Below are 26,014 nucleotides of genomic sequence, written 5' to 3' on the forward strand. Positions count from 1 at the left end.
CCTTCATCCACCCTTCTCACGTTTGTTTTCTGTATCTGTCGCTGCCTTTTTGCTTGAGTGTTTGTTCTTTGTTTGCCCTTTTGTATTAGCTCGGTATCTGTTTCATAACTGTATTTGCCCTTTTGTTGTGTTTGTTCCTTGGCTGCTTATTATAAAGCATCTTTAAGTAACTAGAAAAGCGCTATATAAAACCGATGTATTATTATTATTATTATTATTATTAAAAAATATCCAAAAAATCATGTAACCTTTTCACTAAAATGTCAAATTTATCACACCACTATATTTGTTGGCAGAAAAAAGAAAAATTGACTAGAAAATGGACTTTTTCTTGGCTGTACTCTAGTGAAAGCCTAATGTTGGGATTGAGACTATTTACAAATTGTTGAAATTCATGCAGTTCGGTCTCTGACCCCAACCAAAACAAACAAACATCATCAATATAACATCCCCACCAAATAATATACTTGTAGAACCTGTTAATTTCAGTGTTGAAGATAAAATCCTCTTCCCATTTGCCCAGGTATAAGCCTTTTTCTGAATCATTGCCTAAATTTTTACTTTTTCTCCTGCGATAAGTAAGGAATACATTATTTCCTTCAGTCATTCAGGTTATTAAGTCACAATAAAATAAAAAAAAATTAAATTAAATTAAAACAATAAAAAATCATGTAACCTTTTTACTAAAATGTCTAATTTATCACACGAACACATTTGTTGGCAGAAAAAAAATATAATACGTAGGCTTAAAATATAAATATACTTAATAGAAGAAAAAATAAAGTGAAAAGTTTTTTTGATTTTCTCTATTGTTCTATTTATTCCTAAAAGATGCCTGCATATAGTTTTAAAGCTTTGAAAAAAATATCTGTCAGATAAGTGTCTAATTCTCCTGTTTTGCTAAACAAAAACACAACATGTATCACACACCACCACACTGATACTAATGAGTCAAAAGTACATTTAAAGTAAATGTGTATTTTCTATGAATAACAAACAATATATTTTAAGCCTTCTAGAAATCAATAGTTCAAGTGAGTATGGATTCAGGACAAAAGTCTGTCCAGTCAGAGTAAAGGGCAGACATCCTGAACACACCAAAGGATCATCATCACTCCAGAGGAACATTTACTATTTTATTTTTTGTGGTTTTTCTTCTTATTGTTGTTGTTGTGTATTGTTGAAAAACTTTTAGGCAGAATGAAGAATTCAGTCATAGTAGAAAAAGGAAATTTTCAATTTTTTTGTTAGATAATATTTTGCAAAATGGAATGATGAAATGAATCAAATACTCAAGAAAAGGAAGGAAGAATCCAGTAACATCATGACTGTATCAGACAAACAGCTCCACCCAGTGGAGACTCTGGAAAATGACAGAAAGTTCCTGAAGACTCTGGACGTCCAATAGTCAGGATATAAAAGCTGAGACAGTCCCTCTGCTGAGACAGAAAACAAGCCGACCAACCAACAGCTGACACCTCCAAGACTGAACAGTGGACACTCTGAAGATGCTGTACTCTCATGGGTGGCGCTCTGGTCTCAGTCCACTCGTGGACGTCCACTGGCCAGTACTCAGTGTGTGTCCACAGGTCACACCTCTGCTCTACCAGCAGGATCTACTGCACACAGACCTACAGCAGCTGCGCAGTCGTCTGGAGCTGATGGAGCTGATGGAGCCACTTCAACAGCAGACCCTGGAGCAGACGGCGCCTTTCCAGACCAGCGTGGCCCTCAGACCGCTCTCCTACCAGCTGACCACAGATGGACAGCGCTTCAGCCTGAACCTGGACACTGGAGGCTTTTCCCCAGAGGAGCTGTCTGTCAGGCAGGTGGGCAGGAAGCTGAGAGTCAGCAGGAAGACGGAGAAGAAGCAGGAGGACGCCACAGGCTGCTCCTCTTACAGACTCCAGGAGTTCAGACAGGAGCTGGATCTGCCTGAGGGGGTGAAGCCTGAAACCCTCACCTGCTACCTGGGTCCAGACGGGAAGCTCCACATCCAGGCAGACAAAGCTCCTTCTGTTGAGGAGACTGAGAGAGAGCTGCCCATCAACAGGAGCTCAGAGGAGAAAACCCAGACAGAAGGAGGCAGCAGCACCGACAGCCACAACAGCACACAGGACGCAACACACACCATGGACTGAACTATGACATTATACACATGGGACCAGTGGAAACATCTGAACTGTTTTGAAATCAGGATCATCAGAAACTATGCCACACCTATATGATTCTTTCTTGTTTTTGTACATCTGAATTAATCAATGAATAGATTAAATGTAAACTGTTTATTTTTTTAATGTAAGTGGTCATATTTGGCTGCCCCTGATGAAATATAACAACATAGACTGAAATCCGTGAAAATGTCTTAATAATCCAGATATGTTTAATAAACAAAAAATAACTTAAGCATGTGTTCAAATGTTTTTATTTTACAGCTGGATTTAAAAAGTCTTCAAATATCATCAAAGGATGCAACACAACATGACCTGAAATATTACATTATATACACAATGGACTCATTTGAACTGTTTTTTAAATCATGAGCATCAGAAACTTTGTCACAGTTATATGATTCCTTCTTGTTTTTGTACATCTGAATTAATCAATAAATAGATTAAATATAAACTGTTTGTGTTTTATTTTTCTTTATAATGGTCCTGTATTGCTGTCTGTGAAGATAAACAACAAAATTGTCAGGATGAAAATAATGATTACAAGTGATTGAAATCTGTTTGAGACATGTCATATGTAAGTTCCTTAAATCTTGTCAGGGTAAACATACTGGTCATTCTGAAATAGATTTTTTTTTTTTAAAGGAAAAATATATGTATATATGTATGCTTAATAAATGGGAAAAAAAAGTTTTTTGTGATTTCTCTATTGTTCTCTATATTTCCCTGCATACATATTTTAAAGCATGGGAAAAATAAATGTATATGTCAGGTAAGTGGAAAAGGTCCCTGTTTTGCCAAAGTATGTATCCTGACTTTTGAATGTCCAGTCTTCAAGATCTTTCTGTGATTTTCCAGAGTCTCCACTAGATGGTGCTGTTTCTCTGCAGCAGTTATGTAACTGGAGTCTTCCAGTGCTTTCAGGAAGATTATCCTTCTAATCAGTAACTGATTAATTTAATCTATTGGGAAAAGTTATGTATTTACTAAAATATATTTTCCAAATCATTGCCTGAATGTTAACTTTTCCCCCCATTTTAAGAGAGGAATCAGTGTTTTTCTTCAGTCATTAAAGTTATTGATGCAGAAAAAATAAAAATGATGAGCTTTGAAAAATCATACAACTTTTGCGCTAAAATTTCTGTTGAGAATTTTGCTGCAGAAAAATATATAATATTTACAAATAAGAATAATCATAGAAATATACTTCTTTTTGTTGTTGTTTTCCATGGTCCTTTCCGTGTATTTCCCAGAAATGTTTCTGGATTGTTTTTCTGGTAGAGCTGAACCTGCTCTGAAGTCCCTCAGTTTGTTAACTACAAAAACAGCCATCAACTTTTGAAAAACTTATCAAATGTTTTTGGGTTTTTTTTCCTAAAAACTGTTGTTGTTTTATTTTTGTTTTATTTTTTGTAGTTCTGTTATTCATTCCATACTTTCATTGTGCTGTCACATTTGATTTGCATTCTTCCTGAAATTTTTGTATCAATGTTTTTGGATACATTTTTGTTCATTACACTTCTATCAAAGACTTAAACAGCTGCCAAATACAAAAAGCATCTAAAAGAACTTTTGAAATTAATTAATTCTATCAATATACTGGGAAAAAAATTCAGGTAAAATGTAGTTTATCATCTTTTCATGGTCATCAGATAAGACCCATCTGGACATTCAGAGGCTCCGTAGTGAACATAGAAACACCATCATCTTCTACAACACTGACTCACCAGTAAAACCCATGGATTTCAACAGTTTTGTAGATGCTTGTTTTTACATTCAAATAATGTGACATATTTTGCTGAAATAGTTCTGACGCAATAACCTTTGAATTTACTCTTAGCTTCTGTGAAAATCTACATGGTCAGTGAACTAAATATAGGAAAATATTTGATGTTCACTGAAAAACACTGAATATAAAATAATAAAAAGTGAGAAATTTCTTTAATCTCTCTGTATCATCTTGTGATTGTACATAATCTACTTTTTTAGGTTTCATTCAATCCATGACTAATTTTGGGTCAATAATCAAATCATATAACACACAGATCCATGTGTTTACTGGAAAATACTGATTTAAATAAATGTCTGTAAAATGAGACAAAATGGTGAGTTCATATTTATATTTATCGCATTATTTCAGCCTAAAACTAGAAGGTGCTGTTGTTTTGAATAAATGTCAGTCTTTATATGTAAATGTATTTTTCTTTTATCTTTACCTGCTGCCGGACAAGTTTTGTTTTATATCATAATGACAGTACAGTCTCATGTCGAATGTATTTAATATGTGCAATTTATGATTATGAATTAGTTTTTAGCGAATGAGGGTTTTTTTGTGTTCAGGCAAGAACAATATTTTTCCACTGACATTAAAGGTCAGCAAATATACAGACATCCCTGAACTTTAACATTTGGTGAAATTAAGGATTTACCTTGACCTGAATTCATAAGATCTGTGATATCTAAACCCTGGCATCATTTGCAGAGAAGAAATATGGGTAATTTGTGTAGAAATGTGATAACTTAGGTGTTGACATTGGATTTAAAGTATTACAACCATACAGTCTGCCCTTTATGTATCCCTTTACATTTAAATATGAGTTGTAAGATTATTAGACTGTGTATCATGATGATTTTTCCAAGTTGTAGTGTCTTTAAAGACACTATAACCTGGAAAAATATAGTGTCTTCAACCCATTAAGGCTCAATGGTTCTTTTGTGGCAGTTCCCAAATAAATTTTTCTCTATATTTAATCTTTCTTAAGTGGTTTATTATCATTTATTGTCATATTATCCTCTTTAGTTTGTGTTTTTTCCAGTTTAAATCATATATTTTCTTATATATAATTCACTGATCATGTAGATGTTCATAAAAGCTCAGAGTAAATCCAAAGGCTATTATATTGAAACAGAGAAAACTGAATAAAAATGGACTTTTTCAGTCAAATATATCCCTAACTGAACATAAAACCAAGTGTCTCCGTCCACTGTGTTTTGTCAAACTCCATGGGTTTTACTGGTGAATCAATGTTGCAGAAGATAACGGTGTTTCCACAGTAACTACAGAGCCCCTGAACATCCAAATGGGTCATATCTGATGACCATGAAAAGATTACAAACTGCATTTCACACCAATTATTTACATGTATCGAAAGATTTAGTCGATCAACAGATATTAAACAGTTTAGATCAGCAGATGATTTTGTTTGGTGATGGATTTTTGGGTCTTTATAGGATAATACAATGCCTGATGGATTTCAAGCTCAGTTTTGTGATAAGCTGCAAAAAACAAGTAAATGTTACAAATGTCTTTAAAGACACTATAACCTGGAAAAATCATCATGAATTCCAAAGGAAGCCATGTTCATTTGTAACATTAGCTTGTTTTTGCAGTTAATTATCACACAACCGAGCCTGAAATCAATCAGTTATCAGTGTTCTTCATCCTACAGCAGGGGTCAGCAACCCTGGTCCTAGAGAGCCACTAGCCTGCATGTTTTAGATGGATCCCACTTCCAACACACCTGATTCAAATAAGCCTATCATCAAGCTCTGCAGAAGCCTGATAATGACCATCAGGTGTGCTGGAAGAGGGAAACAACTAAAACATGCAGGATACCGGCCCTCGAGGATCTGAGTTTGAGACCCCTGATCTAAAACATGCAGGATAGTGGCTCTCTAGGACCAGGGTTGCTGACCCCTGTGTCAGTGAGTTTAAAACTTAATATTAAGAGTCTGCAGGAGACACAGTCGTCTCCATGTATTGTGTTGACAATGTTGACAAAAATTCACTTATAAAATCTTCTTCTAATCAGTAGGCTGCAGAACACTAATACCTGAATGATTACAAGGTCAGATTTGTAAAAAATAAACTGCAAAAACAAGCAAATGTTTCCTGTTTCATGAATGAACATCACTTCATTTGGAATTCATGATTTTTCCATCTTCATGTGACTTTCAACCTATAAACAGTGTTTTTCAACCTTGGGGTCAGGACCCCACGTGGGGTTGCCTGAAATTTCTAGTAATTGAAAAAAAAAAAAAAAAAAAAAAGAAGACTAATAAAAAATAGATGGTGGGTTGAGAGAAACAGTCACAGTACATAAAAAACATGACAAACTATGGGTGTAAAACTGAAGCACTGTGGTACTGTTTATCTTTCAAATGTTCATTGTGGTCGGTTTCAGATGCTGCAGCTGTTTCATAATTCATAGTATGAGTTCTTGTTTGTTCAGTATTAATTGTCAGCCTTGTAAATCCAAGCTGGACTGACTGTACATATCCTGACCAAGGAAAATAAAATTCTCCCTTTGTGCAGTAATCTACACCTGGCTTTTCTGCCTCCGTCCATAATAATACACATCATATAGACTAAATGTCCTCTAAAATCAACATTTATTTGCAACATAGTATAGCAAAATATTACATGATCAAAAAAAATTATTTTAGCCAAAAAAAAAAAAAAAAAGTCACCATTTTGAATGTCTGGGGTCGCCAGAAATTTGTGATGTTAAAATGGGGTCAGGAGACAAAAAAGGTTGGGAAACACTGACCTTTAAGCATCAGAAAAGTGCATTACACTGGATCAGTCAATGAGTTTAAAAGCTAATATTAAGACTCTGCAGAAGATATAATCATCCCCCTGTGTTATTTCGAACATCCAGTCAAAGGCTTCTGGGACAAAAATTCAGGCATTAAATCTTTTTCTAATCAATAGGCTGCAGAACACTGATAATTCATTGATTACAACACAGGTGTCAAACATGCGGCCCGGGGGCCAAATCTGGCCCGCCAAAGGTTCCATTCCAGCCCACAGGATGAAAGAGCAAAAATTAACCTGAACAGTCCAGGTTGTCAAAATCATTTTGGTTCAGGTTCCACATACAGACCAATGTGATCTACAGTAAAAATAACAACATAATAACCCATAAATAATGACAACTACAAATTTTCTTTGTGAAAAATTATGTGGAAAAAATTGAAGTGAAAAAAATAACATTACACCATAAAAATATTAACATTTACAAAGCTATTCTTTCACAGTAAAAGGCAAACAAATACATACATAAAAACAAAGATGAACAACCGGAAATGTGCAATTTTAACAATATTCTGCCTGTTCCTAAATGTTTGGTGCATTTATGGATCCACTGTGATCTGGAGTTGTGTTAAAAATAAGAGATGGAATATTGTAGAAACTGTTCAAATTTTAGTTCCAAACTCCAACATTTTAACAATATTCTGCCTGTTACCAAATGTTTATGTAACATTGTGTGTAATGTGCTTGTATAAACAATAAGTCGAGGCATAATTTAAAAAAAAAAATTGCACTAATTTTTCAAATGGAATTTCTGTTTTTTTCAGGTTATTCACATTTTTTTTGTAAAATGTAAATATTTTCATAATTTAATTGTTTTGTTGTTTGTTTGTTTTTTGTACTAAAACAAAAAGAAAACTTGGATTTGTCATTATTTATAGCAGGGGTGTCAAACTCCAGTCCTCGAGGGCCAGTATCTTGCATGTTTAGATGTTTCCCTCTTCCATCACACTTGGTTCAATTAGTGATCAGCTCATCACCATGCTCTGCAGAAGCCTGATAATCATGGAATGGCTTCCAGGTGTGATGAAGGAGGGACATTTCTAAAACATGCAGGATACTGGCCCTAGAGGACTGGAGTTTGACACCCCTGATTTATAGGTTTTTAAGTCATTATTCCACTGGTCTGGCCCTCTTGAGATCAAACTGGGCTAAATATGGCCCCTGAACCAAAATGAGTTTAACACCCCTGGATTACAAGCTCGGATGTGTGAAAACAAGCTGCAAAAACAAGCGAATGTTATTTCCCTTTTTTATGAATGAACACCACACCCACGTGACTTCAACAGCCAATGAGCATGTCGCACCTGCATCAGTTTGCAGCTCACTGCAGCAACAAGAGGTCAGTACTCGTGAAGGCGTGGGGAGGACGGAACCCACGTCGGCAGCAGCAGCAGCAGCAGTAGCAGCAGCCTCCAGCTCCAGGCGGTCCCCAGTCAAGTCTCCAGTCCGTCAGCCGGGCTCCTTTTCCCGCCTTGTGTCGCAGCCCTAGCCGGTCCAGATGACGCTGAAAAACCCCGTGGCTCTGGAGAGACGCATGGATCTGGCCTCTCTGTTCTGCATGATCAGCCGTCACGGACCCGCCGTGGCACTGGCCGTGATCGCGATGGTGTCCGTGGTGGCGGGTTTCATCATCTACCGGACCGTGAGGGGGAAGCGGAGGAAGGCCAAAGCCGAAGCCGCGGACGGTGACGGGCACGGCGGCGGTGCAGCGGAGGCGGACGTAGGACTCAGCCCCACGGATGGCTTCAGGGGGTCAACAGGTAAGATCCACGGGGAATGGACCCACGGAGCGGAGCCTACAGGTGTGGGACTTCACAACAGGTCACGATTATTCCTCAACAGCCTGTTAGTGATGCATCCAGAGAAAGACACGCAATGCCAGTGTCCAAGGTTAATCATGTGCAGGTGGTCATTTGGGCTGAAATCACCTCCAGTTTGGGGTGTTTTAGACCACAGGTGTCAAACATGTGGCCCGGGGACCAAAACCGGAACGCCAAAAGGCTCCAATCCGGCCCACGGGACATATTTGCGAAATGCAAGTTAGGACATCAAACTCAAAAATAATATCATAATAACCTATAAATAATGACACCATTTTTTTCTCTTTGATTTAGTGCAAAAAACATTAAATTATGAAAATATTTACATCAACAAACTATCCTTCAACAATAAAATGGGAATAACCTGAACAAATATGAACAACCTGAAATATCTAAAGAAAATTAAGTGGAATTTTAACAATATTCTGCCTGTTACTGAATGTTTTGTGCCTTTTGTAGATTAGAGTGGTCCAAAAAAAATTTTTTTTTTAAGATTCTTTGGTTTAGAACCCTGCATTTGGTTCCATATCTGGCCAAATTACTTCGGTCCAAATTTTATGCAAATTAATTAATATTTAGAGGTTGCACAAGACATGTGAAGATTGCTCTATATGCTATAACATAATTAGCCAAATGAATAAGGCATATTGGAATAATTTGTAATTTTATTCTCAAAATCAAACTGCAACTCACATAAAAATGTTACTTAGAAAGTCCAGCAACCACTGTTGGTTTATTGAAATTACAAAAAATGTTCCTGTGTTCTTTGACAACTTGGAGCGAGTACTGTTTCTGATCTTCATTTTTTGTTCGGCTACAATTGAAGTCTTGAATAAGCTTCACCCCTCTTTCAGCAACATCAGTGACAACTTTCCTGGAATGCACAATTTCCTCATCCTTCTGAAAGTCTGCATCAACAGCTCAGTCTTCTGCAGGAATTCTGAAGAATGTTTGTGTCAGATCCAAAGTTTCAAAGAAACGCATGGTGCTGGTGGTGACAAAATCACCGATCTGCTTCCCTTCATAATCTGCTTGATTAATGACATCACAATGCTTTAGTGGAACCTCTGAACCTTCATTTTCCATCATGTTGTGAACCATCAGCTGCTTCTGCTCTTGTGTCACATTGGAGTCCATGAATGCCAGGTGCAACCTCTAAAACATCTCCTTTTTCTTCTAAATTTTTTCCTAAATCATCTTTTGAATGCCAAAACCTAATGCAGGGTTCTAATTGAGGTTATCTGAAACTTTATTTTTTACCATGACTGTTAGACCACCTTAATTTGTAGAGCTGATCTGTAATGCACATGTATAAATGATAAATCAAGGCATAATATTGATAAAATTGTACTTATATTTCTTAACAAATGACTTTTTTTTTCCAGATTATTCACATCCTTTTTGTTTGGATAGTTTGCAAATGTAAATATTGGCATAAGTGAATGTTATTTTTTGCTTAAAACAATTTGGAGTTGTCATTATTTATTGGCTATCATGCTAGTATGTTACTGGTCTGGCCCACTTCAGATTAAATTGGGCTGAATGTGGCCCCCGGAAGAAAATGAGTTTGACACCTCTGTTTTAGACATTTTTCACATCATCACTTCGCAGTAAGTGGCTTTTGTTTCCATCAGTCTGTTGTAGATGCTTTAAGGTTACACTGATACTGCAGGAGATAAAAATATCTCAACACACCCCACTATAAACTCATTATTAAATCCATTAGTGAAAGCTGACCTTATGATGCAAATAGACTGGGATGACATTACCACAGTAGTAAAAATGCCGTTGCTAGGTGAAGATGTATATAAAGTACATATAAAAATACATGTGCAACTTAAATGCACACTATACTATGAATAATGAATGATCTGTCAACATGGGATTTGTCCTAGAATTGAAGGAGTTTTTAATGGGATGAGTTTAATGTCATGTCTAAAATCAGTCAGAGCCACTTTGGAATAAAACAAACAGAGCAGAGGGTAAAATATACCTACAGTCTACTTGATGACTATTAGTGAATAGAGCCTCAACCTTTGTGAAATAAAGCGATAAAGTTAAGAAGTGAAGGATAAATGTTTGACTTCACTAGCTTTGAAATGTCAGTGTGCAGCTTCCACTGTATGGACAAAACTGTTGGGACACATTGAATTCAGGTGTTTTACTGCCAACAGGAGGCTGGGCTACAAAACTATAATGTCAATTGGCGTAATATAGTTACATATTGGGATAAATATCATTGCAATTAACCTTTTTGTCCTGTTTAGTGTCAGTTTTGTTCACATGATCATTTAAAATGCTTCGGAGTTTGTTTTTATTTCACTTTACTCAACTTTGAAAAATAAATAAAAGTTCTCTATGTACTTAAATATTTGTCATGTTCTCACCATAAATCATTTTAATCCACATGTAACTCTCTGACTTCTTTAACTCTAACCCAGGATGAAAAATCAACCTATAAACTTGTAAGAAATATTTATTCATTCCTTCCTTTTCTGAACCATTTAATCCTCTAGATCAGTTGGTCGCCAACCCTGGTCCTCTAGATCTACTATCCTGCAGGTTTTAGATGTTTCCCTCTTCCAGCACACCTGACAGTCTTTATCAGGCTTCTGCAGAGCTTGATGATAGGCTTATTTGAATCAGGTGTGTTGGAAGAGGGATACATCTGAAATGGGGATCTCCAATCTTGGTCCTCGAGATCTACTATCCTGCATGTTTCAGATGTACCCCTCTTCCAACACACCTGATTCAAATAAACCTATCATCAAGCTCTGCAGAAGCCTGATAATGACCATCAGGTGTGTTGGAAGAGGGAAAATTCTAAAACCCAGGAGTCAAACATGCGGCCCGGGGGCCAAATCTGGCCCGCTAAAGGTTCCATTCCGGCCTGCAGGATGAAAGTGAAAAAATTAACCTCAACACTCAAGGCTGTCAAAATCATTTTGGTTCAGGTTCCACATACAGACCAATGTGATCTACAGTAAAAATAACAACACAATAACCCATAAATAATGACAACTACAAATTTTCTTTGTGAAAAATTTAAGTGAAAAAAATAAGATTAGACTGTGAAAATATTTACATTTACAAAACTATTTTTTCACAATAAAATTCAAATAAATACATAAATAAAAACAAAGATGAACAACCCGACATGTGCAATTTTAACAATATTCTGCCTGTTACTAAATGTTTGCATTTATGGATCCACTGTGATCTGGAGTTGTGTTAATAATAACAGATGGAATATTGTAGAAATGGTTCAAATTTTAGTTCCAAACTCCAAAATTTTCACAATATTCTGCCTGTTACCAAATGTTTATGTAACATTGTGTGTAATGTATTTGTATAAATAATAAGTCGAGGCATAATATTGTTAAAATTGCACTAATTTTTCAAATGAGATTTTTGTTTTTTCAGGTTATTCACATTTTTTTTGTAAAATGTAAATATTTTCATAATTTAATTGGGAGGGGGGTTTTTTTGTACTAAAAAAATTAAAAACTTGGATTTGTCATTATTTATAGGTTATTAAGTCATTATTTTACTGGTCTGGCCTGCTTGAGATCAAATTGGGCTAAATATGGCCCCTAAACCAAAATGAGTTTGACACCTCTGATCTAAAACATGCAGGATAGTAGATCTTGAGGACCAGGATTGGTGACCCCTGCTCTAGAGGGTCATGAGGATACTGGAGCCAGTTAATCACAGACTTAAAAGCACTGGTTTGACATTTATCATGATAAAATATCAACACCAGCTGACATGAACATTTTTAGCATGATCATATTTCTAGTCAATATAAATCTAAAGTCCAATAAGCTGAAAGAAGTCTTGGATTCATTGAGCCTTTAGCTTTTATTCCCGCAATCGTTCACTGTGGCGTCTTTTCAATAAGCTTATGCAATGTTACAACATTTGCTGGATGTATTTGCTGAACTAGATATGATCGACTGACTCACCTTCTCCGCCTCTATCACTCTGATGGACCACCACTCTGGAACAGGGTCCACCTGGACTCATCAGACCACATGACCTTTATCCACTTCTTCACCATGCAGCAGTAAAATGACACAAAAATCATATATAATAAAACACTTACAGTTAACTGATCACACTTTGATCATAGTACTGTTAAATGCAGAAGTTTGGTGGATTGCTACTGTGTGATATTAGTACTTTTACTCAAGTAAAGGCTATGGGTACTTCTACCACTAGAGTTAACCCATAAAGACCCAGTGCTGCTTTTTGTTGTAGTTTCCAAAAGATTTTTTTTTCTCTATTTTTAACCTTTCCTAAGTGATTTATCATTATTTACTCAAACATTGTTTTGTGTTTTGCATTTTTAAGTGAAAATCCAGTATTTTCTTATATTTTATGTACTGATTATGCAGATGTTCCTTAAAGCTCAGATTAAAGTTAAAGTTTACTATATCCAAAACTGAAGAAAAAGATAACATTTTCTGCAAAATATATAATTAACTGAACATAAAATAAACATCTCCAACTTCTGTGGGCTAAATGATCCAACTCCATGGGTTTTTCTAGTGAATCAATGTTGTAGAAGATGATGGTGTTTCCACGGTCACTATGAAGCCTCTGAGTGTCCAAATGGGACTTATCTGATGACCATGAAAAGATGACAAACTGCATTTACACCAATTATTTACATGGATTGATAGGATTAGTGGACCAACAGGTATTAAACATTTTATACCAGTGAATAATTTTGATCACTGGTGGATATTTGGGTCTTTATGGCTAAAAATGAATTTTGTCCTGGTCAAAGACACAAACAACAGATGGTACTGACTACTTTTCCTGAGATTTAATCATCTATTTTTATCAGCATGCTGTTTTGTCAGTTTACACGTGATCATATCATACAAGGTGAAAAGATTTAAGATGTCTTCATCATGGATTTAGAGAAGTCATTCCATCAGTAATTCAGGTTTTTAATCATGTGTAGTTGCTTTTCCCAAACTGTGTTGCAGAGCTGTCATTTATGGCTCCTGTCCTAATGTTTTTGAGACATTTAGCTGCCATCATACTGAAAATTAACTTAGTTTTAAGTTAGTTAGTTTATACATTTGATATTTGTTTTTTGATTCTGTCATGAATTAAATATGGGTTTATACGATCTGCAAATCAATGCGTTCTTACATGGTAAACCCATGATCTGGCCTCATATGTTGTGTGCAATGGTCTGTAAAAGACTGAACTTCATTACCTGTGACATTTGGTGCAGGTTAAGCATCGACCTTACGTTCATCCTGGAGTCCTGAAAGCATCTGTATCTCACCTGAGGTGATTTGGCAGCCCAGCGAAAATCCTCAAATCACCTGAGGACAAGAAAACTAAAAAATCTAATTGGTTACATGCATCAAAAATGGAGACCTGGGTTATTTGTTTAATCCTCCAATGAGAGCACAGTCTCATGTCACCTGCTTTGCAAACCTTTTAAGAATCATATACACATTCATTTTACCAGTGCCTCTTAACTAGAAGTAAACATCCAGACAGAAATTAAATAAATATTGTTAAAAACATCAGTAAATCTTTACATGAACTACAGAACAGAGGATAAATATTGTGTCACAGTAACATGAATATATGTATTTTTTAATTTCAGACATAATTTTGATCAAATTGTTGAAACAACTTTTCTGCTACAAGAAATTTTAAGTGAGGCAGCGCCCCCTGTGGACCATCCACCACTTGTTTTAATAATGGTAGAGTCATCAATGCTATAGACCAGGGGTGTCAAACTCATTTTAGTTCAGGGGCCACATTCACCCCAATATGATCTCAAGTAGGCTGGACCAGTAAAATAATACCAGTGAAAAAAGTAAAATTACATTATGATAATGTTGACATCTACAACGTTTCCTTAAAAATCTGAATAACAAACAACTTGAAATGTCTAAAGAAAAACAAGTGTAGTTTTAACAATATTCTGCCTCGGTTAATTATTTACACATGTGCATTACAACTCACATTACAATTACAAATACACAAAACATTTAGTAATGGGTATACTATTGATAAAATTGCATTTACCTTTCTCAAGACATTTCACCTTGTTCATATTTGTTCAGGTCATTCACATTTTTTGTTAAAGGATAGTTTGTCAATGTAAACATTTTCATGTAATTTTACTTTTTTAGACTAAAACAAAGATAAAATTTGCAGTTGTCATTATTTATAGGTTATTATGATAGTATTTTTCTGGTCTGACCCAGTTGAGATCTAATTGGTCTGTATGTGTCTGTATGGAATCTGAACTGAAATAATTTTGACACCATTGATTGTTAACATCTTAAGTGTAATTTTTGCATTTCACACATTCATCCTACGGGCCGGATTGGACCCTTTGGCGGGCTGGATTTGGCCCCCGGGCCGCATGTTTGACACCTGTGCTACAGACATTAAAGTTGTGGTGATTCATGAAATTATTTTGTACATTTGGGTCAAGAGGAGAGAAAATAATCTCAGATCCTGAAGAGAAAAACTGTGGGAATGACTGATTTATTTTATTTACCACTTGGGAATATCACCTTAGATTTTAAGTGCTTTGTAGAGTTGAAATTGCATTAGGAGACCACAAACTGTACATTTAAGAAAACTAAACATAGCAAATTGTATTTTATTAGAGTATAGAAAATGAAATATGCAATTTTGTAAGGTTTTACTCTCATGGAGTTGTAATGGTTGCATAAATATTGTTATGAATTAGTCAAACTAAAGCTTGTTTTTTCTTTGATTCTTTAACAGATGGAAGTGACGAAGATTCATCAGACGTGATAAAGGTGGATCCTGATCTAATACAGAGCCATCTTGAAGTCAGACGCCGTCGGATTGCTATTGAGGAGGAACCTCCTAAGAGAAACGAAGTATCCGACAACACTCACACCACTTCAGACAACAAAGAGGAAACAGCGTTTGTGTGGGACATAAACTCTCCCAAAGCGACAGAGATAGATGAACAGGAGGTCAGCCGGAGTCTGCAAAGTGATATGTATACAGCGGCTGAAATGAAGCTGGAGGATGCTGTTGATTGCCAGTGGAGTGACACAGATAAGACGATAGAAGAGGAATGTGGAAACAAAAGCTGCACCGAGGAGCCTGAGCTGATTAATGACGAAAGCCATGAAGAGGAAGAGCAGGTAAGCAGCAACCGATTCAGAATGTGACGATGCATGCAAGAAACCAGAGGAACTGTCAGTCATACTTGGAAAGTCCCACTAGATGGGAAAAAGAAGGGAGGATTTTCTTAGAAAGGCACTGGCTTGTACAGGTCTGGAAGAAAATAGGACAACACTCCAAATTTACAGACTTAAACCCCACCCCAAAAATGTAGAATTTGAGCAAGAGGAAGATAAATCGTTGTTTAAAACGGCAGTATGTTGCAATTGTACTCTCAAATATGAAAAAATGAGAGCACTGAAGTTCTATCAAAGACTTAAGTGTATTGAATTGTACAGATGGGAATTGAATCTATACCAATAAACCGGCCGATCTATGTGACCACTGGTGGTAGAGTCACTAAAGCATCAGATAGTGACCAGGTGGAATTGCAACCACTAAGAAACAACTTTAAGATTCAAAGACAGCGATGACATGATAAAGCTTGAAGCACTGGTGTTGTTTTCACCACTGGACACAGCTCTAAGTAAAAATAATAGTTTGATGATGAAATGGCAGCATTTCTTCTATGTGTGTGAGTTTGTTTATGAGACTCATGAAGGTTTAAAGTTATTATGGGATGTTTTTATCTTTGCCAAGTTGCTGTTTGCTGATCCACAATTGAGACTAAACTACGACAGTTCTGGCCTTGTTTGGACAATTCCAAACAGATCTTTAGTTCAGCTACTGACAACACAAACTGTACAGAAAACAGAGGTGATTAGTGGTTTTACTGCGGCTGTTTTCAGTCTAAAAACAGAGGTAAGCTAACAGCTATAATGTAAACTATCAGCTGATGTAGCAAATGAATATTATAAGGCATGGTGGAATTTTGAATGATGAAGAAATGAAGAAAACTTGATGATGCCATAATACAGATGTGTGTAAACAATGAGCTTTATACTTTATTCAGTGAGTGATTCAGCGGCGGGGGGGGGGGGGGGGGGGGGCAGAGGGTGAGTTTTCAAACCCTCTTGGTGACTTAAAGGGGTCATATTTTGCTAAACCCACTTTTATTAGTCTTTGGTACATTTATTTGTGTATTTGGACCCTAATAGTTCAAAAAGTTTGAATTTAAACCCTCTAGATGCTGCTAAGATATCTTTATATTCATTTTGGCAAAAATCGAGTGAATTTCTACAACCCAATTTAATTCCTTATTAATATATATACTTAACGCTATTAAAAACGCATGGTCCAAACATGTGGTGTAGCTAATTTCCAGAAAATGATTTGCTCAGGTGCCTATTTTGTATATGTTGCTCACGAGATGAGTAACACAGTTAACAGCTGTATTTCTTTCATTCCCGACGTGTGCGTTTTTAATGGCTCTGAGTATATAACAAGTTAGGTTATGACATTTGCACATATAAGGTCAATACTTCTGATGAAAATTTCTCAGAGTACACCATAACTGATTGTCAGCAGTTGTAGTCCATACTGAAAATGTGTCCAAAGTTCGAGCAGATTACCTATAATGTTCAGTTGTTGCTTGTATTAACGAACACAAGTGGCTGAATGAGACAGAGCAGCACGGTCAACAACCTGTATTTATGGGGCCAGCGCTCAAAATGACCTTTCTCATGTCATTACTCCGAAACAGGATTGAAGATGGACCTGTGGAGTTGAATTAATCAAGAATTCAGACCCAAGCATAGCATTTACAGTTTCTGTAGACCACAGGGAAATGTTTTAAAATGCATAATTCCATTTTTATTTATTTATTTATTTTTTAAAAAGCATAATATCAGTCCTTTTAATGCGATGAGTGTCACACTAGCCTCCCATTGCCCATGCCTTAATTTATCCATCTTTGGCCCATGTGTGAGTGAGTTGGAGAAACCAAATCAAAGCTTAACACAGGTTAATGTTAACCCAAGTTCATCAGACAAATTTGAACAACATCAAATGAGCTTAACCTTTTTATATATATATATATATATATATATATATATATATATATATATATATATATATGTGTATATATATATATATATATATATATATATATATATATATATATATATGACCACTGTTTGCTAAAACATTAACTCAAACAAACTTCCTGTGCATCTTCTAGCCTATGCAGTTTTTCTGGCCTTAAAAATGCCCAAAAATAAATAGAAAAAAGGATCTATATGGAATTGGAACAACCATCCATTGGGGATGTTACCTACATACCTATTTTCCTTGAGGTCTCTTTCTTTCTGAGGTTCCAGATTAGCACACCCTAGGAGACTAAATATAATTTTTCACTAACAAACTTCTCTTGAAGATATTAATTCTCACTTCATGTTTCCAGGTGTTAAAGGCAGAACGCCCAGAAGATGACTATGTGACAGACGATGATGACTCAGCCATGGAGACCAGACACGAAGAAGCCTGTCAGTTTATTGTTAACAGTCAAGTGTACTTCAAACAACCCCCCCACGTGAGTGACAATGGTGATAATGACAGAGGAGGAGACAACTCAAACAAAGCAGAGACAAACAGCCTGCAGTCCAACATGGAAGAGGCTGTTAATCATAGCACAGATTTAACTGTCCCTTGTCAGTCTGAGGAGGGAAATCACCTCACATGTAGTGATTACAGCAGTTACACCAGCAATAATAACTTCTCTCTAGAAAAAGAAAAGGAAAATGAGGGTGAGGAGTGCGTAGACCACCTACAAATTGAGACCGAATCATCAACATTTGAAGACGCATCTTTGGACACTTACCAACATGATCACAATACTGTGCTGTCAGTCAGTGTGTCGGGCATTGTCACTGATGCAAAAGCTGAAATCTCAGGCATTACAGATTTCTCTGACTTGTCATTAAATGATGAGAAACCACAAAGTGAACAGAGAGAGGATGAGACATCTCTAACTTTGGACAATCATGATGATGTTTGCCTTCTAATACCAACACATGAGACAGAAGGTGAGCCTGAAAAGGATGTGGACCAACAAGAAGTCCAAGTGATAAATGGTGAAGTTTCAGAGCCTGGTTTCCCTCCTGTTCTTGATAAAAATGGTTGTGATGGTGAGAATATATTAATGGCTGAGGAAATATCTCATCTTCATGAAGGCATGGAGGTAAAAGAGGAGTGTAAAGACCATCAGCAAACTGAGATTCTGTCCTCAACATCGGAACAAGAAAAACCCTCACAGCATGAACAATCTGATCATGAACATGACGCTTTGGACATGGATCATGATGTTCTTTGCCCCCCAATTTCACCCCCTGAGACCAAAATTCAACATGAGATGGCTGAAAATGGCACATCTGTGGACCAACAAATGATAAACGATGATGCTCCTGAAGTAAATATCACCACTGCTGATGATACAAATGCTTGTCCTCATGAAAACAGTCTAATTGCCAAAGAAATCTGCAATCCTCTTGAAGGCGTACATGATGACAGTTTAGTCAGTAAAACAGCTAACGAAGATACCGACAGTAGTCACTTCAATGATGAGCAACAAATGGACAAAAAATATTCATACAATGCAAATGATGGTATTCCATCCACTGCAGTTTGTCATGTTGCTGAAGAAAGTGAAAGTGTGGTACTCAGCCTTGCTTTACTCTGTCTCCATGAACCAACAGATATCATAAAGGGTGATGACGCCAGCCTGCCAATTGTCTCCACTGATGCAAAATCTGAAATCCCAGGCGTCTCAGAGTTCTTTGACATGGCATCAAATGGTGAGCATTCACAACCTGAACAGACAGAAGATGAGAAATCTCCAAACTTGGATAAAGACACCAATCATGATACTGTATGCTCTCCAGTGGCATCAGAAACTCAGCCTAAAAAGGAGGAAGATGGCAAATTGGTGGACCAACAAGAAATCAAAATGATAAATAATGATGCTCTTGAATCAAGTGGACCTGCCTCCAATGATGTAGTTGCTTGTGTTGGTGAGAAAACATCCATGGGTGAAGAATTATTGCATCATAATGTGCCACCTTGTAATGAGGAAAAATGTAACTCAGAAACGTCACATATTGAAGTTTTTGACGGTGATGGCTCTAATTCTGTTGAAATTGCTTCTGTAACTGTTGAAGATTCATCTTGTCCTCTTCTGCTTTCTATCTGTGAAGATCAACATAGTGACCACATGGTAAATACTGAAGCCTCTGGTGCTGATGTTGTTGTTTATGACTTAATGGCTCCTGTAATGACTGAAGAAATGTCTGGTTCCATCATCTCATCATCCTGCCAAGACCAGCAACATGAGAATACAGAAAATGGTGTCCAGCAATTTGAGGTTACCACTGGTGCCTCTCATGACCTTCCCATTTTCCATAATAACTTGCTGTCTTTCAACCAAACTGAGCTGAAGGATAGTGACATTGACATCATACCGTCACCTGCTGTTGGTGTGGAGAGTGGCATTTCAAGCATGGCTGTCAGCCCTGACTTGCAAGAAGCTGGCCCTGACATTGGCATCACAGTTGAAAGTATGACACTTCCAGTGGTGGAATGCGATTTCCAGGTGATATCTTGCCACAAGCTTGAGGAACATATCGAAGTTCCTCACTCCTTCTATGCTGATGATGTAGCTTTATCTGCTCAAAGACAAGACACAATAGAGCCTCATTCATCTTTTCTTTCCCAGCAGTCTCATCCTGAGCATGCAGAATGGGCTACATATGAGTCATTAGCAGCCAATGAAGATATATTTGGCCATGAAGTTGAGGATTGCTACCACAAAGCTTTGGATCAGTTCATGAAAGAGCAGTTTACCAATAATATTGTAACTGATGAATTAAAAAGGCAGACAGAGGATGACCTAGTTATTGAAGTTGTACAGGTTAAGGAAAAGAAAGAAGAAGCCTGCAGTGTGAAGGGAAAGGAAATGAAGGCGGAGGATGAGAAAGATGAGGACTATGAGAGGACAGAGATCAGTATTATGGAGGCGACTATGGACAATAATGAATGGATCACAGAGAGTAACTACCAAGTTCTCCCCTGGATGAACATTTCTGTTCCTTCATTTGCCCAAGACTACACAAAACCTGAGCAGAAACCCCCTGAAGACAGCACAGCTGCAACAGATGCTACATGCACAGATACATCAGATATCCCACCTGTAGTTGAACACACTGCTGCTGAAGAAAGCACAGAGAGCACCAGAAAAGTGGTGGCAGTCCAGCCTATGCCTCAGAATGTCAATGTAACCTTCCGTGTTCACTATCTCAGCCAGTCACCACACCAGACGGTGGCTGTCACTGGAAACCAGCAGGAACTGGGGAGCTGGAAGGGATTCATCCCGCTAGAGAAAGCCAAGGACGGATACTGGAGCTGTGTGGTCAGCCTCCCTGCAGAGAGTCATGTGGAGTGGAAATTTGTAGTGTTGGACAAGGGCAAAGTATGTCGCTGGGAGGAATGCGGGAACCGCCTTCTTGATACAGGTTTCGGAGATGACCTGCTGGTGCATAAATGGTGGGGATTCCTGTAGATGAAAGTGGAAAGAAAGTGAGAGGAAGACTGTGATATTGAAGCTACAGAGTAATGGAATGATCTGTGGAGTTCCTAAGTGATCCATCTGATCTTATGGTGCTGTAGCTTAAAACAACACAAGCTCCCTTATATTTATTGTGTCGACAGCAGTTAAATGGCTACAGCGATGTGTCGGTTATTAGATTAAAGGTTCAGTGTGAAATATACAGCGGCATCTAGAGGTGACATTGCATGTTGCAACCTATCAAATATTCCCCTATCCTCACCAACAGTCGTTCCAACAAATGTCGAACACTTTTATCATGCCCAGTTTTTTTTTTTTAAGGTTTTGTGCTTTTCAGTTAAAGGAATATTAACTCTGGTCCACACTATCACCAGCCATAAAATAGATGAAAAAGGACGCAGGAGTTTATTCAGAGCTACTATAGAAGCAACAGATGCTATTGGCATTTCTATATACTTACATTTCTGCAGTTACATCCTCATAAGTCCCTAAAGTCTTATACATTGAACCTTTAAGGCCTTTGCTCACCAAGTCCATGTTTTTTCCTTTTTAAAAAATGCTAACAATTCTGTGATTAAGTATTTAGAATGGGTTGTATTTGTCTTGATTTGTTTGACCACAGTAAGCTTAAAATGATTTTAAATAATCTCCAAAGGGTGTAGAAACATTATACATATGAGGCAGCACAACTATTACTTATTACTGGGTCCACTCCAGTGTGGCTTAAAAACACTAGAACTGCTCTGCAACAGTGTGATAGACTGTTGTCAGTGATTTTCTGACTAAAGATGCAACTTTCCAGTCTTTAGATGGTCAGATCTGTTTGATTAGACAGAGAAAAGGCTCAGTTCCCTGAATAAACTATTTTGTGAAAACCGGTGGTCCCATCACAGCCAGACGACCTCTGTGATGACCTTTAAGATTTCCTACATTGACTAGCAAATTATGTCACCTGACAAGATGAAACATGAAGTAAATTAACATTTTATGAGATAAGAGACTGTTGGAGGTCTATTTATAGCAGGTCTACAATCTGCCATGAACTGAACCATGGACCAAACACATGACTTTTGTATCCATTTTTTTCTTTATATCATCATAACCAAAGGTAAATAAATAAATAAATAAACTCGCCAAACATGCTATTAATCTTTTACATCTCGGCTAAGAAATCCACTCTGCTGAATCACTAGACAACCTGTCATAAATATCAGGAGAACATTTGGCGTCGTCAAAAGTTGAACTGACCAGACTGGAATCTTGTCTCTTTAGTCCTGAGCAACAACATAAACCACGACTGGAACAAACAGTTTTCTTATGGCACAAGGTGCATATTAAAATGATGAAATGTTACTTGAGGTTGCACATTTTCACAGTTAAGGAAATAATCACCACTAGACTCAATATGTAAGGTTCCTGTTTGGGGTGGGGGTTTTTTATTGGGTGATGGATGAAATATAAAAAATATGGACATTGTGTGCAAAGGTCATTAATCTGCAGTAAAGAGGAAATTACAGCAATTTTCGTTAACAACTGATGTTGCTGTTAATTTATCACTGAAGTCACTATTAATGAAAAAGACCAAAAAAAAAATCGCTAGTTTGAACTTTTATTATTTTTGCCTTTTTTGCTGTATGTTGGTCGATTGAGCACGTTGGGTTTTGAAGTATTGGTTCAACAAAACAACTGATCCAAGACATTGCTTTGGGCTTTAACGTTTGACAGTGATTAAAACTAACAGATATGAACAGGTAATAAATATTGTAAGCCCATGTTGCAGTATTTTTTTTTTCCAGAAATAATGTCTATAGGCAATTTTAGCTGTTCTATGTTTAAAAAAAAAAAAAAAAAAAAACCTATAAAAGCAATACCTTGGAGCCAAATTTACTTTTAACCTAATTGCAGTTTTCAGGGAGCTGGGAGCCATCAAACGATGGAAGCATCACATAAAGATCTTCCACTTTAATTTTGTTGTGGCGATAGCTATAAATATGCAATTTGCACCTCTTGGTGATTTAATGCAAGGGTTTAATTTGTATAAATGGTAAATTTTATTATAACGTTGTCTTTATGCTGCTTGAATACAGTTAAAAACAGTATATGAGAGTAAATGCACATAGTTCACTTTTAATACAACAATAAATAAAGCAATAATGGTTCCATATACAGTGCTATAATACTGGTGTTGTATATCAGGTATTTTAATGTGTTTACCACTGAACTGTGATTGTTGTAACTTTGAAGCTGCTTTTTTGGGATTGTGCATGAAAAGTTTGCTCTGTTTTATGATGGTGCCTTTGAGACATGATTGTTTTATTGTCCAGAAATAAGATATTAAAATAGCTTGGCTTTTTTGTTCTTGCACACATTGTATTAAACTTACAGTATTTTTTCCTTGAAAAAAAAATGCTGTCAGGTGTTTTTTTTTTTTTGTTTTGTTTTGTTTTAAAGTTACAAAGCCCATATATTCCTGACCATATCAGAATATTACGCAGAATTATGATAATGATACTCATATTGGATGTTGTAAATGTGGATTTCGAATAAATACATTTTCCAAGACTTGGAACAATTTTCTCAATTTGTTAGTTTTAAGGCCAGTGTTTTATTTCACATGTTTTCCCTGTGAGGAAAGATTATCCTAACTTCATTATTTTAACTTCTTACTACATCGGTTGAACCCTCAAAGACCTAAACAGCCACTGGCAACCAAAGCATGCACTGATAAAAAAATGTTTAATACCTGTTCATCCACTGATGTTATCCTTTCATGTAAATAATTGGTGTAAAATGCAGCATGTCATCTTTTCATGGTCATCAACATTGATTCACCAGTAAAACCCATAGAGTTTGACAATTAACAGTGGTTCTGTTCAGTTTATATTAAAATGTGCTGTTTTGATATAATAACCTTTAATTTCAGTCTGAGCTTTTATGAACATATACATGATAAGTAAATTAAATACAGGAAGATACAGGATTTTAAATGGAAAAATGTTCAAGGCACAGGTAATAGTAATAGAAAATTAGTTATGGTGGACCAGGGGCCCTATTTGTCTTGTTTACTTGTAAATCCATCACTGAAACATCACTTAAACATTAGTAATATCTTATCAGAGGTTTCACACTTCAATTTCTGCGGATAATTTACTTGCAGTTTTGGAAATACCAACAATAAGTGAAAAATAGGTCAGACCCTGTGCAAAATGTAAATAAGAATGCAGGGATTTGCATGTCTCAAAGTTGTATTTTAGCCACAAAATAATAAAACATTTCATTAACCTCATAGCATAAATGCTTAAGTCATATTTTGGGCCAAATTGTTATGTCTATGTAACTTCACTCTTAACACTGGGGCTTCATTTTTCATAATTTGTAATGAACAAAAAAAATATGACTTAGGCAATTATATATATCAGTGTTTTTCAACCTTGGGGTTGGGACCCCATGTGGGGTCACCTGAAATTTCTAGTAATTGATAAATTAAAAAAAAATATATACTAGTTAAAAATATATGGTGAGTTGAGAGAGACAATCCCAATCCATAAAAGACATGACAAACTGTGAAGCTGAAACTGAAGCACTGTGGTTCTGTTTATCTTTCAAATGTTCATTGTGGTCGGTTTCAGATGCTGCAGCTCTTTCATAATTCATAGTTTGAGTTATTGTTTGTTCAGTATTAATTGTCAGCCTTGTAAATCCAAGCTGGACTGACTGTACATATCCTGAGCAAGGAAAATAAAATTCTTACTTTGTGCTGTAGTCTACACCTGGCTTTTCTGCCTCCGTCCATAATAATATACATTACATAGACTAAATGTCATCTAAAATTAACCTGTATTTGCAACATAGTATAGCAATTACATGCTCAATTATATTCAAATATTACATGATCAAAAACAAATTAATTTTAGCAAAAAAAGTCTGTCTATATATAAATTAATATACCATTTTAAGAAAAAGAAGGTAATTTGGATTTTAATGGCGGTAACATACATGTTTAAAATCTTTCTAGAATTGAGGTTGTAATGAGACCTGAAATTCAATGTAACAGCTCTTCAACATGACCGTCTAATATTCTGTTCTTGAAATGTTGTTTTTTCACTGTTTTCAACCTCAGATGTTCTTAACTTATGTGATTTTTTGCCATTCATTTAAACACTGCTTTACATCATCACTGAATTTGTGCCGCAGACATTTTCGTATCAGATTTTGCTTCACATTTGCACAGAAATAAATCAGTGGCATTTATGATAAATCTTTACTTGAATATTTCCACAGCTGTTTATTGGAAAAACCATTCAGTCATACAAGGTCAGACCTGAATGAGGTAAAGACATGGACAAATGCTTGGCACTGATGCCTAAATCTTGTTTATTTACATTTCTGTGATCTGGACCCAGACCTGTGACCTTGTTTTTAGTCCATCTGGCTCAGACTCATGCAGGGAAAGTATCATTAGCGAACATCTTTTGATGCCAAATTGTCATCTCCACCTAGACACAAGCTGAAGGTGACTCTGCTGCATCTGAACCTGCTTATCCTCTGGTTCTGAGACGACGATGGCTCACACATACGCAGGAATAAATCCATGCTTTCATGCGTAATCATGCGCTAATGCAGCTTTTTTTGGGCACAGCTAGTCTGTAAATGATTAATCTGCACTGCAGGGATCGGGGAGGTTATTTGAGAGGATAAAACCATATGTAAGCTGTGCTGAGAGAGGGACAGTGATGAATTATGGGAAGAAACACTGAGTCTTAATTTTCCGTTTCATCTT

The 26,014-nt window shown here is 36.5% G+C and overlaps 2 protein-coding genes across 2 annotated transcripts; both read left to right on the forward strand.

Annotated features, from left to right (window-relative positions):
- The first annotated feature begins 1,324 nt into the window (after window positions 1–1,324).
- On the forward strand, window positions 1,325–2,622 carry LOC115429103 (heat shock protein 30-like). Its single transcript, XM_030148352.1, has 2 exons — window positions 1,325–1,407; window positions 1,544–2,622. The coding sequence occupies exons 1-2, from the start codon at window positions 1,325–1,327 to the stop codon at window positions 2,139–2,141; spliced, it is 681 nt and encodes a 226-aa protein (XP_030004212.1). The 3' UTR covers window positions 2,142–2,622.
- A 5,490-nt stretch (window positions 2,623–8,112) lies between these two features.
- stbd1 (starch binding domain 1) lies at window positions 8,113–23,803 on the forward strand. The gene is made up of 3 exons (XM_030150372.1): window positions 8,113–8,528; window positions 15,366–15,757; window positions 18,079–23,803. The coding sequence occupies exons 1-3, from the start codon at window positions 8,267–8,269 to the stop codon at window positions 21,226–21,228; spliced, it is 3,804 nt and encodes a 1,267-aa protein (XP_030006232.1). The 5' UTR covers window positions 8,113–8,266; the 3' UTR covers window positions 21,229–23,803.
- The last annotated feature ends 2,211 nt before the right edge of the window (window positions 23,804–26,014 follow it).

This window comes from Sphaeramia orbicularis, chromosome 12 (genome assembly GCF_902148855.1).
Source record: "Sphaeramia orbicularis chromosome 12, fSphaOr1.1, whole genome shotgun sequence".
Classification (NCBI taxonomy): domain Eukaryota; kingdom Metazoa; phylum Chordata; class Actinopteri; order Kurtiformes; family Apogonidae; genus Sphaeramia; species Sphaeramia orbicularis.

What these genes read in the sequence shown, in the direction of transcription:
- LOC115429103 (XM_030148352.1), top strand. Translation starts at nt 1,325, where the DNA reads ATGACTGTATCAGACAAACAGCTCCACCCAGTGGAGACTCTGGAAAAT. An exon ending in AAGACTCTGGACGTCCAATA is followed by an intron (nt 1,408 to 1,543) that starts GTCAGGATATAA and finishes CTCTGGTCTCAG; the next exon opens with TCCACTCGTGGACGTCCACT.
- stbd1 (XM_030150372.1), top strand. Translation starts at nt 8,267, where the DNA reads ATGACGCTGAAAAACCCCGTGGCTCTGGAGAGACGCATGGATCTGGCC. An exon ending in TGGCTTCAGGGGGTCAACAG is followed by an intron (nt 8,529 to 15,365) that starts GTAAGATCCACG and finishes ATTCTTTAACAG; the next exon opens with ATGGAAGTGACGAAGATTCA. An exon ending in GCCATGAAGAGGAAGAGCAG is followed by an intron (nt 15,758 to 18,078) that starts GTAAGCAGCAAC and finishes TCATGTTTCCAG; the next exon opens with GTGTTAAAGGCAGAACGCCC.